The 14,342-nt window shown below is 35.6% G+C and overlaps 1 protein-coding gene across 1 annotated transcript in view; it reads right to left on the reverse strand.

The window, feature by feature from the left end:
- The window catches only part of INTS8 (integrator complex subunit 8), a 53,022-nt gene that overhangs the window by 15,915 nt on the left and 22,765 nt on the right, over positions 1-14,342 (reverse strand). Inside the window, exons 11-16 of the mRNA XM_067711739.1 lie at positions 9,274-9,344; positions 8,714-8,889; positions 7,425-7,558; positions 5,702-5,812; positions 4,005-4,206; positions 435-556 (exon numbers count right to left, since the gene is read on the reverse strand). Of these exons, the coding sequence (XP_067567840.1) occupies positions 435-556; positions 4,005-4,206; positions 5,702-5,812; positions 7,425-7,558; positions 8,714-8,889; positions 9,274-9,344 (816 nt within the window). The remainder of the gene's footprint in view (positions 1-434; positions 557-4,004; positions 4,207-5,701; positions 5,813-7,424; positions 7,559-8,713; positions 8,890-9,273; positions 9,345-14,342) is intronic.

Consider the following 14,342-nt stretch of genomic DNA (forward strand, 5'->3'; position numbering starts at 1 on the left):
TAACAGGCTTTGAAGAAGGGTAAGGTGCTCAAATGGAAAATGGGTGCAGCTCATCCCTAGCGCCCCCCCCAGTTCAACCCAGCTAGACCCGGGTATTCCAGAGCTGAACCCGGGGTTTGACTATATCACTCAAAGCAAGAAAAGCTGACTAACTTCTCACTGCTTTAGGATTATACCAAAATGTTGTCTATTAACGAAATAATTTTTGCTTGCATTCTCGTAACTATAGGGTAGAAGAAAAAAATATTAGAGAGGGCAAACTCAAGTGCCTGAATTATCAAAAACTATACTTTTACCTACAAACCAACAAGCATTTGCCCAAACTTAGACTGAATCTTAGAAACTGGACAAGCTCCCTAAGTAGTACAGATCTAAAGAAACTGGTCCAATAATCCCACCCTAATAATCCTTTTATTTAGATAAACATGAATTACCTTTACATATGGATTACTCTGAAGCAGAAATGCAGGAACTTGCAGGGTAAGGTATTCATTTTCCCTCCAGTTTAACATAAAAGCAACACACTCCTCGGCAATAACTTGACGAAGAGGAATATCTAAAAAGCAAAGAAGAAAGTAGTTGGAGTTACCATCATAACATTAAAAGAACAAAGCATGGGACTTCCCTGGCAGTCCAGTGGTTACGATGCTGTGCTATCACTGCAGAGGGTGCAGGTTTGATCCCTGGTAAGGGAACTGAGATCCTGCAAGCCGTGCAGCGCGGTGTGGCAATCAATCAATCAATAACAAAGCAAATAGTTGCTCAGATTCAGCTGAACAAACTAAAAACAAGTTACAGATGAAAAAATAGAAAAACACTAATATTTTATACTTTTCTCTATAAAGTTTAAGGTTTCCCAATAATAGGTTGCCACAGTCCCCACTATTAATCAACAAAATTCTCTACTAAGAACACCTTAAGATGCCTAATACTGTACTGTGGAAGTCTAGGAGTTGGTACCCAGCCTCTACAAATTTATAATTTAAATGAGCAGAGAGGGACTTCCCTGCTGGTCCAGTGGTTAAGAATCCGCCTTCCAATGCAAGGGACGCAGGTTCGATCCCTGGTCAGGGAACTAAGGTCCCACATGCCATGGGGGCAACTAAGCCCACATGCCGCAACTACTACTGAGCACGCAGGCCACAACTAGAGAGCCCGCATGCTGCAACTACAGCGCCCACGAGCTCTGGAGCTCACACGCCACAACTAGAGAGAAGCCTACGGGCTGCAACTAAGACCCGACGCAGCCAAAAATAAATAAATAAATGAGCAGAGAAGAACCACACAAACAAAACAAATATATAATGGTATGGTATAAACTTCTAGCTATTTAGAGCACAGAAATAGGTAAACCATGTTTAAAGCTGTAATAAATCCATGTTAATATGTTTTTCATTTTTTAAAATAATTTTTCCTGATTAAAACATGATAAATATTCATAAGAGACAAATCATTCACTCATTCAAAAAATACGTACTATACCTGTAACAATTTTAAATAAAAAGATATGAGGGAAAAAAATCACTCAGAATTGTTTGACCATTATTTCCTTTGAAATAAATAATTATTAAATATACCTTAATATTAAATACATTGCAAATTTTTATAGCTCAAAGTATATAATACTCAGGTTTTAATGTATTTCAAGAAAGAGGAAAAGAAACCCAATGAATACTAAATAACAATGTTAAAACTTAAAATGGGGAGAGCTATTAAACTTCTTGAGTACCTATATTTTTCAGTCATTCTAAAAAGTCTTTGCCTGTGGCTGTTTATATCTCACTTTATCCCAAAAAGCGACTGGAGACGACAAAAAAGAGGCACAGGAACACACCAAAATTAAGTAAAAATACATTATTTGCATCATCTTCTTAAAGAAGGAGTGAAGATAGAAGTAAATTTAATATCCCAGCGTACAACATGTCACTGCACGTTGTGCACCATACACTTTGCCAAAGGAAGCCCAGACAGCATTTGGCTCCAGGGCGTCCTTTATTCACTGGGCATCTCATTAGTGAGTCCACAATGGTTCTTAAAGAAGAATCAGCATCTAGAGAGTGGGGTTCAAACGTTTTCTTGTTCTTCCTAAGAGTACATCCTTTCCTTCTCATTTCAAACACTGCTTATAACACAAACTATGGGACAAATAGATGCACATTCAGTAAGTTAGGGGAGAGAAGGAAGAATGGAGGGAGGGAGGGAGGGAGGGAGGGAGGGAGGGAGGAAAAGGTGAACTTCAAACTACTCAAATGCCAAAAAAGGTAGTACAAAGAGACTATAATTACTTGAAGGCATTTCCAACCATTTCAAAGAGTAAAAGCACAGGCTTAAGTTGGCCTGATGAGTTCAAAACACAGTTCCGTCTCTTACTTCATGACTTCGGCCAAATTCTTTAAACTTAGTTTCTTGATTTACAAAACGGGGATAATTAAATAAGAAGCTACTTCATGAAGCTGCTGCGAGGACTAAATCAGTTATGCACCTAAGCTATGAGAAGAATGTCTGACATGTAGTTAGCACTCAATAAATGTTAGGGTTTTTTAAACTCTTTTTGCTTTTCATTTTAGAGAACCAATTTTCAACCTTTAAAAAGAAAACACTCTGGGGAATTCCCTGGCAGTTCAATGGTTACGACTCTGTGCTTTTGCTGCCGAGGGCCCGGGTTCAATCCCTGGTAGGGGAACTAAGATCCCACAAGCCACGCAGCATGGCCCGAAAAGAAAAAGGAAAAAAAAAGAGCTTTAGAAAACACTCTGTTGACAGTTAGTATATATTAATTAGATCAATTTTTATTGTGATACTGAAGGGCAATGATGCATTAAAACTCAAAGGTATTCTATCTATAGAGTGCTAAAAAGTTGTAATTTTTTCAAAAAATCACAATGTTATAACAATTAAATTAATTCAAAAGACCCCAGAGGGCCAGCAGCCATTTGTTTGGGCACATTATTAGGACCTTGCTTTATACTTCAATTTTACTATTTATAGTATTAAATGTGTACAGTATGATTGAAATGCTCTAAATATTATTAAATCATGTAAAAGTAAGAAACTGCTTTAACTAAGCAAGATTATATGTAACAGATAATTCTTATGATAAAAAACTTCTTATGATAAGCTTCTTTTCATAATAAGATCTTCAGTCAAAATCTGTTCCTAAAGTGACCACAGTGACTTCCTGACCCACAGGCAATCATGCTGAGGGCTATCTATGGCAGCTATGAGGAAATAAACCTTCAACATGCAGCTTCAAGGACATTTTGAATCTTCTAACATAATATCTTAAAATTGCAATATGGTTTTTGTAGTGTGTTGAATGCTGTCCCCTCAAAATTCATGTACACCTGAAACCTCAGAAGGTGATCTTACTTGGAAACAGGGTCTTTGCAGATGTGGTTAGTTAAAATGAGGTCATACTGAATTAGGGTAGACCCTAAATCCAATGACTGGTGCCCTTACAAGAGGAGAAGACACGGACACATGGACGGACACACACACACACACACACACACACACACACACACACACACACACACAGAAGGCCACGTGAAACAGGTAAAGACTGGAGTGATGCAGCTGCAAGCCCAGGAACACCAAAGGCTGCTGGGAGCCACCAGAGGCTAGGGAGAAGCAAGGAAGGATCCTTCTCTAGAGCCTTCAAAGGGAGTGTAGGCCTGCAGACCCCTTGATTTCAGACATCTCATCTCCAAAACCATGAAAAAATTAATTTCTGCAGCAATAAAGACCCAAAGCAGCCAAAAATAAATAAATAAATTTTAAATAAATAAATAAATTTCTGTTACTTATTTATGGCAATCCTAGGAAATTAACAATTTCCTACATTTTCCCCAATGTTTTCAAGTGAACTCCACATCTGAATTGTTTTAAAAGACAAATAATTTTTTCATAGATGGTAAAAAGTCCAGTAAATATTCTTTTAGAATATTCCCCACAGTTACTTGAGTACTAAATTTCTGAAATTTGGCTTTGTGAAAAAGTCTTACCAGGAAGCCTCATTTCCAGATATCCTCGCACCCTACTAATAAGATCAGAAGGCGGTCTCTCTCCAGATTGCCCTGTTCCAGCTTCATGTGTATGAATATCCAAAAGCAGCATCTCATTCAGCATGACCTGACGAAGTTTTGGTGAGAATTCTGTCACCAACTCCAAACAAGCAGCAAATAGCTGTTTAGCATGGGTAAAGTCCTATAAAAAGAAACAGCAGAATAGCCTGCATCACCTTTCCTCTGGAGTCAAAAAATACGTCTTTAAAAGTACAGAACAAAGAGGAGAAGAATTAATTTAAATGGTTAACACAGGTTATCTTGGGGAGTGAGGCTAGACTATCATCTTTTTATCATCTCTGCATCGTTGATTTATTCCAATAAATACTTAATTCTTTTGTAAATTTTTTTTTTTTTTTTGGCTGCACCACACGGCATGCAGGATCTTAGTTCCCCGACCAGGGATTGAACCCGTGCCCCCTGCAGTGGAAGCACAGAGTCCTGACCACTGAACCGCCAGGGAATTACCTGTAATTTTTAAAAAACATCCAATAAACAATCAATATAATATACATGCTATATTACTAAACAAGTTTTACATAAATTATAAAATAACAAAACTAGGGGACTTCCTTGGCAGTCCAGGGGTTAAGACCCCACGCTTCCACTGCAGGGGGCACAGGTTCAATCCCTGGTCTGGGAACTAAGATCCTACATGCTACACAGCGTGGCCAAAAAATAAATTAATAAAATAACAGAACTAGAAGTTTTATATAAATATTACATACATATCATACAGGTATAAAATTCCATGATTAAACACCCTTCTCCCCCTAAGATAGTCAGAATTAGACCTTACCCCTTCAACAAGGTTCCACATTCTAAAATTTTGCACACAACCCTATTAGCCTATATAATTGACTAATAAATAAATCAAATCAGCTATGATCCAAGCCCTTTCCTACACATCTCTTTCTAATTTTTCCAAAGAGTAGCCTTCGCTTACTCTCTCCACATGATTCTTTCACTCGTACAATGTGGCTTCTATCCCCCACATCATGAAAAAGAAATAGCTCTTACTAAACAAAGATCTTCTAATGGCACAATCTACTCAATAACTTTCAGTTACCTTACTGCACTTAGGGGCTGCAACCCAGTGGTGTCCATTCCCTTTTCTTGACAACCTCTATCCCCTTAGCTATTATGACCCCACAAGTCTGGTCTTCATACCAGACTCTTTCTCACGCCACTCTTTTTGGACCTGTGCTGGATACCCTAGGTTCTGAATATTCTCCCAGGGTGATCTTTGATGATTCCCAAATCTGTATTTCCATCCCAGACTACTTCACAAATAGATCCTTATGTAAAATCTACAAAAGTAATTTTAAGGATTTTTGTTTTTGTTTTCTTTAGCTTGGAATACAATCTTTACTAACTGAACCCTAAATACAAAAGAACTATTCATGCTCTCTAATTTTTTAAAAGACATAGAGTAGTAGCCATATGTCCAAGACCCTTTTCGTATAGCTATGAGGGTAAAAGGAAAAAGAATAAACCAAAATGCCTTTTCAAATATCCTCCTAGGCCTACAACTATGATTTTAAGATCAGGAAAACACAACTGATTCTGATTCCTGGCTTCACGCTAAATTTACAAAGCATATTCTTAACCAGACGTCAATGTATGCTTTTACTCACCTTAACAGTACTGCAGTGTAAACCTTTGGCCATTAGAATGTAAACCAAATCTCTTGTTAAATTGTCTTTGATTGCCAGGATAACACCACTATAGACAGAAGGTATTTCCCACTAGAAGAAATAAAAATCCACAAATACACACACATGAAGCCAAATCTAGATAAGAATCTTTCAGTAACAGTCAACCCCATTTAAAAATCATTCAAAAGTCATTTTTGAAAGAGAAAGGAAAATGACAGCTGTACTGAAATGCTAATCAAAATGAACATAATCACTATAATGAGCTAGTAATAAATAATTAAATGGATTGGAACTTTCTGAAGGATAGACTATAGAAATAAAGAAGGAGAAAAAAATTCTAGGAGTTTAATACGTATTAACTCATATGATCCTCCCAACAGTATTACGTAGGTACTATTATCTCCATTTCACAGATGGGAAAACAGAGACACACAGAAGTCAAATAACTTGCCGAAGACTATACAGCTAGTTAAGTAGAGAGCTGGCATTCAAACGCAGGCAGTTAGTACCAGAACTCCCGCTCTTAACTATTATGCTATATACTTCCTCTCTATATAAATGAACACAAATAACAATGTCAATGCTAAGAAGCCCAACTAAGGTTCAGACCAATTTTTCATTTCACTGCACTTTTACGTTCAAACCCCACAAAATATACAGCAATTTCTTGCTTCTTTTTATTACATATTCAGCAGAGGAGGAGTATGCAGTTAAATTAGAAGCACTACCACAGTACTTTAATTTCTCCTGTATCTGTGGACTGCTTCCCTTGTATTTCAAGCTACATTCCACTGAAATGTTTAAAAAGCTATTTTCATTTGCACTTTCCACACGGGAAAACTTAAATAGACAACTTCAGAAACATTAGCTTCGCATTTTAAAAAGAATATCTAAAGCCAAAAATGTTCTAAAAGAAGTTTTAATGAAGTGGTTCTAAACTGTAGGCTTTAGACTTCAAGAAGATAGGAAAAAACTAAACCAAAAATACTCTGTAAGCACACAGCAAATATTAGCTCCAGACTGCATAAATATTATACCTTACACACATATTAACAGCTATACTGAAAATGCATGTAGGTGTTATGACAACAAATGAAATATAAACTCATTTTTTGTTGTTACTAATTTAATAGTGTCGATTTAATAACCTTTTTCGGATATTTCAAATTTTCTCTGTCAATGGATGTTCAAAGTGCAATTACTCTCATGTGCAGGTACTTCACATTGTTGATGAATTGTTGACAAATAAAGGGGGTTCTTATTCCCAAAAAGGTCAGGGAACAGCTCTTCTATGAAATTACATCAGAAAACAAGGGTAATTTTCTTATCTGTTCTTTTTTTTTTTCCTGGCTGCATTGGGTCTTCTTGCTGCACGCAGGCTTTCTCTAGTTGTGGTGAGCGAGGGCTACTCTTCGTTGCAGTTTGTGGGCTTCTCATTGTGGTGGCTTCTCTTGTTGCAGAGCACGGGCTCTAGGCACGCAGGCTTCAGTAGTTGTGGCATGCAGGCTCAGTAGTTGTGGCTTGCGGGCTCTAGAGCACAGGCTCAGTAGTTGTGGCGCACGGGCTTAGCTGCTCTGTGGCATGTGGGATCTTCCTGGACCAGGGATCAAACCCATGTCCCCTGAATTGGCGGCTGGATTCTTAACCACTGCACCACCAGGGAAGTCCCTTCTTATCTGCGCTTAAGAGAGGGTCTTCTTACCTTATTAGACACGGTCCAGAATTGGCGCTCTGAAGTCATACCATGTAATTCAATTAAAATCTGTCGAATCCTCCAGGGATCTACTGACAATATCAGCTGATGCTCCAACTGGCCAATGTTGACACTTGCTGAGGCTAAGAAAGGAAGGAGAGGTTTCCATTTAAATAATGATTTGATTCAAAGGTATACATAATCCTATAAATATGAGAATGGTAATTTACTGAGAGAAATTGTGCATGTTTATAAGTATTATAAGTTAAAAGCATCTCTCATCTTGAAAACTTATTTATTCAACTTAATGCAAATTATGTTTTAACTTCACTCTCATATAGAAAGCCTAACACAATTTTTATTACGTCTTCATTTAATAAATGAATGCATTTAACAAAGATAATGAAAATAAAAACATAAAAATCAGTAGCTGGTACATGGAAAGAATTATGTGGGATATGTGGAAAAATTTAACTTATATAGACAGTCTCCTACTTTGGAACATACTGTGTTATTTAAAAGCACATATAAAATGTTTTGAGCAATAAACATTAAGAATGTGTTTTCTGAAGGGGAGAATGAGGAGGTGGAGGCACTGCCTTCCCCAGAAAACCAAGAATTGATCATTAAAATCCCTCACTACAACTCGGCTTTCAGATATAGTCTTCAATAATGCATTTCCAGCATTTTATCTGTGTTAATATTATTCTTTCCCTTTACACCTGCACTGTTAACGCAGTTTAAATCTAATGAGGGTCAAAGCAGCTAAAAGTTCATTCAGCCAGCTGAATTCTGTCTCCCCTATATTAAGTGTTGAAGCTTGTATTTCTTATTAATGAGCAGCACTATATTTTCTACTTATATTTATAAAATAAGAGAAAAAAATGGAAGAAAATCATCAAATAAATAAGGCAAAAATGGCAATGGTGCCAAAGCTGAATGTTTAGCTAGAAGACAGTATCACGATGATATATAGGCTGAAACGCATGCAAGCCTGTACCTTTTATCGTTCTCAACCGCTCCCCTCCCCTCCTGTTTTTTACCTTCAAGAACACAGCAGCAGAGTTACGTGGGTCTACTCCCACAGCTAAAATCTTTTATGTATCTAGGCCTATATCTCCGTGAATCAGAGACTCAGCAGAGTCCCAAGACTTAACTGCTTAGACAGAAATATGACTACAAAAGACAGGTAAATGTCTATTAATTACCAGCATTCGTGTAATCTGAAACAAATTAAGAGGATATCCTAAATATACTGAGGGGCAGAATGTGCCAACATTTTAGCTAGCAGAGCTAACCTGGGATATCATAAAATGAAGTTACTGGTTTAATGCACAGATTTACTCTAGGGGATCTCTTCCTCATCTGATCAACCAGTAGCTTTCGTTCTTCATCTTTCAACAATGTAATGAAAAGCTCATGTGAAGAAATCATGAAAACATACTGCAGGTCTTCCAACCCCAGACACACATTCCTAGATCAGTAAGAAATATTATAAAACAAAAAAGTGTATAATTTTAGTTTGGGGAAAACAATCATATTAACCAATTTTTATTAATAAACTGTTTAAAAAACCACCACTCAATAACTGCACAACAATCATTTGAAACAGCTTTTAAAATTTCTTTTTGGTCCTTATTTAAAGTTTGTGATTTCAATGCTACAATATACAAAAGGAGTAACTGACAGAATCCTAAGTTTTATGTGGTTACACGAATCCAAACCATAACTGTTCTTAAATACCAATTACTGCCTGGTTATAAGATAGGCAGGGCAAATCCAAAACGATAAGGAATAAAAGATATTTTTCTCACAGGACTAAGTTCAAAATTAAGAAAAAGAAAAGAAAGGCACTTACTTTAGAAAAGCAGCCATGTTTCCTTTCAAAGAATCTGAAGCTTTTTCTAAATTTATTGATCTTGAACATACCTAGGAATTTGAGTAATTTTTATTTGAATATGGGTACTTTAAAATAATTATACTACAGTCTGAAAAGTTTAGATTTAAAAACAAGTGAATTTTCCTTTCAAACATTATCAGTCAGAGATCTGGTTAAGAAATTTAAGAGATGAGACCAAAGAATATGCAGTAAAGAATAATCTATATAGCATACGAAGAAGTCCTGCCGAAATTTACAAAGTATGTTGCCAAATTAAATGGAGTGATAACTTTAAGAATCAGTAGTTGCTGTCAGAAAAGTGAGAAAAGGGTCATCTTAGATAGTTGAAAAGAATGATCAATAATAGTTAAAGTATATAGAACCAATGGTTAAGAAGATAACCAAGGTTTAAAAACCAAACAATGAAAATAAAGAGTAACAGAAACCAACTATGAAAATATTAGTTATCTAAAAATAATATCCTTATAATATTATTCTGAGTTTATTAGATTAGGTTTCCTCCCCACATATTATTTACAAGAAGTCAAAGAGAATATATTAGTGTAAAAGCTCCCTAACCTTAAGAAATTGTCAAATATTCTCTAATATGTTGACACAAAAATTAAATTATATAATGTTTATAGCAGCATTATTCATAAGAGCTAAAAAGTGTAAACAACCCTAAAGCCCATCACCTGATGAATGAACACTCAAAACAGACACTGAAGAGCATATCCAGTCAATGGGATACTATTCAGCTATAAAAAAGAACGAAGTACTGATACACACTCCAACATGGATCAGATTGTTCAGGTTTTCAACATTAAGTGAAAGAAGTCAGTTATTTATATGACATGTCCAGAACAGGCAAATCTACAGAGACAAAAAGTAGATTAATAGTTGCCTAGGGTTGAAGAGATTGAGGGAAAATGGGAAATGACTGCTAATGGATAAGAAGTTTTGTTGCAGACGGGCAGAGAGGAATGAAATGTTGTCAAGCTGGCTGAGGTGATGGCTGCACAACTCCATGAACATACTAAAAACCACTGAACTGTACATTTTAAATGGGTGAATTGTATGGTATGCGAATTACATCCCAATGAAGCTATTAAAAGAAAAAAAAGAATAATAGTATTTTTAATTACCATGCTCAGAAACAGTATCTTGAAGGTACTTTGCTCAGATGAACAGGTTACGCTATCAGTATATAACACATCTGAGCATCTTGGAGTATGTACGATATATTTACATTCTAATAATTTTGCCCCACTGTATGCATAAATTAAGTTTGCTACCATATGTAAGATCTTATGATAAATAATATTTTAGTGTACTTTCATGAGACTGTTTATTCAAATATAGAGATGCATTGTATACATGTCGTCATGTGTTCGGGAATATGTGGTAACTCCTGATAAGCAACGTAACAAAGATGTTATGTGAATTCACCTCAACTTTTTAAAACTGAAAAATATGAAATAGGTGACATCTCTACAGATGCTATAAACACTGAAAAGATAACTAAAAACATAAATATTAATCAACTTAAAAATTTAGATAAAGTGGACAAATTCTTAGAAAAGAACTTCTCAAAACTAAACAAGAAAAAAGAACAGCAGATGAAATCACTGAAATTGAATCAATGCCAAAGATCTTCCCCCCAAAAAAATCTCCAGGCCCAAATACATCATTGGTAAATTTTACGAAACACTGAAAAAAAGCAATGAGTCCATTTTCTTTTCCAGGTAAAAAGAAATGATCCACACCTCAATTTATTTATGAGGCACACATGACCTTAGTAACAGAATCAAAGACAGGACAAGAAAGAAAAAAAACTGATGCATCAATCTCACACACGAATGTAAAAAAATCTTAAAGTATTAGCAAGCCAAATCCAGCAATATATATTAAAAACAATCATAACATAACCTAAAACTAATACAATGTTCCACGTCAATTATATCTCAGTTTAAAAAAAAGATCACAACCTAGTTGGGTTTATCCAGACAAGGTACTTCAACACTTAAAAATTAATATACTTCACTACATTAACCAATTAGAAGAGAAAAATTACGTGCTTATCATAATAGACATAGAAAAAGCATTTAATAAAATCTAAAAATAATTCATGATTTTTTTAAAATAAGAGCCTTCAGTGAATTAAGGATAAACAGAAACTTCCTTAATCAGATACGGAGTAACGATAAGAAAAACCTATAATAAACATCATTCTAAACGGTAAAAGAGTACAAGCTTTTGAGACTAAGAATGAGACCAGGAAGCCCATCAGAGCCCTTTCTACCAAACATTGTACTGGAGATCATTGTCAGCACAGTAAGAACAAGTACACAGAAATAAAAATGAAAAGGCTAGAAAATGAAGAAAACAAAATGCATTATTTACAGATAAAGACTATTTAGAAAAACAAATGAACCTATAGATAAACAGAATTTTTAAGAGTTTAGCAAAGTAGCTGGAAACGAAATCATATACAGAGTTCAACTATACCTCTATACCAATGCATAAACTATTTTCAAGTTCATAAAAAAATAAAATAAAAAGACTTCTATGGAAAAATTATAAAGCTTTAAAGGGCATTAAAGAACGTCTAAATAAATCAAAACCTATACCAGTTCACAGATTAGAACACTCAATATTGTAAAGATACTAATTTTTCACAAATTGACTTTTAAAGGTAACGTAGTTCCAAACAAAAATCCAACAGGCTTATTTGAGAAACTTGACAATGAGTCAACTGTCTACAAGAAAACGCAAAAAGACAAGCATAACCAGCACAACTTTGAAAAACAAGGTATGTACTTCAGATGATATCAAGACAGGGATACTGATGTATGGGTAAACAAACAGAAAAGTGGTACAGAACACAGCCCAGAGACAGGCCCACACACGTATGGATACTTGGCATTCAAGAGAGGTAGCACTGGAGATTGGCAGAAAAAAGATGGAACTTACAATAAATGGTACTGGAACAAGTGAGGAAAAAAATGACATCAGACCCCCTACTTCATGTTAATACACAAAAATCAATCATAGGTGGCTTAAAGACCTAAATGTGAAAAGAAGGCTAAGCTCTAGAGCTTTTAGAAGGTAAAATATAGGACAATTTTCACGACTACAGGATATGAAAAGCTTTCTTGAACAAGACACAGAAATCCACTAATCTTTTCCTTTATGGAAAAGATTGATAAATTTTATTATATTAAAATTAAGAACTTTTAAAATAATAAAAAGTTAAAAGAGAAGTGAAACGCAGAAAAGATACCTGCAGTATTTAAAACTAGTAAAGGACAGAATATATAAAAAATTCCTGCAAAAGAAAAAAAAAAGACAATTCAACAGAAAAATGAGGCATACCACTTGGAATGGGTACCTCAAAAGACAAAATCTAGGGCTTCCCTGGTGGCGCAGTGGTTGAGAGTCCGCCTGCTGATGCAGGGGACACGGGTTCGTGCCCCAGTCCAGGAAGATCCTACATGCCACAGAGCGGCTGGGCCCGTGAGCCATGGCCACTGAGCCTGGATGTCCGGAGCCTGTGCTCCGCAACGGGAGAGGCCACAACAGTGAGAGGCCCGCGTACCGCAAAAAAAAAAAAAAAAAAAAAAAAAGACAAAATCTATATGTGCAAAAACTAAATGAAAAGCTGCTGAATTCCTCAGTAATAAAGGAAATGGATGTTAAAATCTCAATGATTTGACATAAATCACAGTAGGCTCTTTTTTGATCCACCTCCTAGAGTAATGGAAATAAAAGCAAAAATAAACAAATGGGACCTAATGAAACTTAAAAGCTTTTGCAAAGCAAAGGAAACTACAAACAAGATGAAAAGGCAACCCTCAAAATGGGAGAAAATTTTTGCAAATGAATTGATGGACAAAGGATTAATCTCCAAAATATATAAACAGCTCATGCAGCTCAATATTAAAAAAACAAACAACCCAATCCAAAAATGGGCAGAAGACCTAAATAGACATTTCTCCACAGAAGACATACAGATGGCCAAGAAGCACATGAAAAACTGCTCAACATTACTAATTATTAGTGAAATACAAATCAATACTACAATGAGGTATCACCTCACACCAGTTAGAATGGGCATCATCAGAAAATCTACAAACAACAAATGCTGGAGAGGGTGTGGAGAAAAGGGAACCCTCTTACACTGTTGGTGGGAATGTAAATTGATACAGCCACTATGGAGAACAGTATGGAGGTTCCTTAAAAAACTAAAATTAGAGTTGCCATATGACCCAGCAATCCCACTACTGGGCATATACCCAGAGAAAACCATAATTCAGAAAGACACATGCACTCCAATGTTCATTGCAGCATTTACAATAGCCAGGTTATGGAAGCAACCTAAATGCCCATCAACAGATGAATGGATAAAGAAGATGTGGTACATATATACAATGGAATATTACTCAGCCATAAAAAGGAATGAAATTGGGTCATTTGTAGAGACGTGAATGGATCTCTACAAATGAAGTAAGTCAGAAAGAGAAAAACAAATATTGTATATTAACGCATATATGTGGAACCTAGAAAAATGGTACAGATGAACTGGTTTGTAGGGCAGAAATAGAGACACAGATATAGAGAACAAACGTATGGGCACCACGGGGGGAAAGCGGTGGGGTGGTGGGGGTGGGGGTGGGATGAATTGGGAGATTGGGATTGACATACATACACTAATATATATAAAATAGATAACTAATAAGAACCTGCTATATAAAAAAAATAAATTAAATAAAATTCAAAAAAAATCAAAAGGTTTTTCTCTTTACTTTCAACAGTGGGAGAAAACATTTCATTCACAACAATGACAAAACTTATAAAATACTTGGGATAAATTTTACAAGGTACAGGACCTATTTAAGGGAAACTATAAAATCTTAATGAAGGATACATGAAATAAGACCCGAACAGACAGAGAAATTTATCATGTTCCTAAATGGGAAGACAAGTCATAAAAACATATACGTTCCAGAATTATTATATAAAGTTAATGCAATTCTAATTAGAATCCC

This window comes from Pseudorca crassidens, chromosome 17, assembly GCF_039906515.1.
Source record: "Pseudorca crassidens isolate mPseCra1 chromosome 17, mPseCra1.hap1, whole genome shotgun sequence".
Taxonomy (NCBI): Eukaryota; Metazoa; Chordata; class Mammalia; order Artiodactyla; family Delphinidae; genus Pseudorca; species Pseudorca crassidens.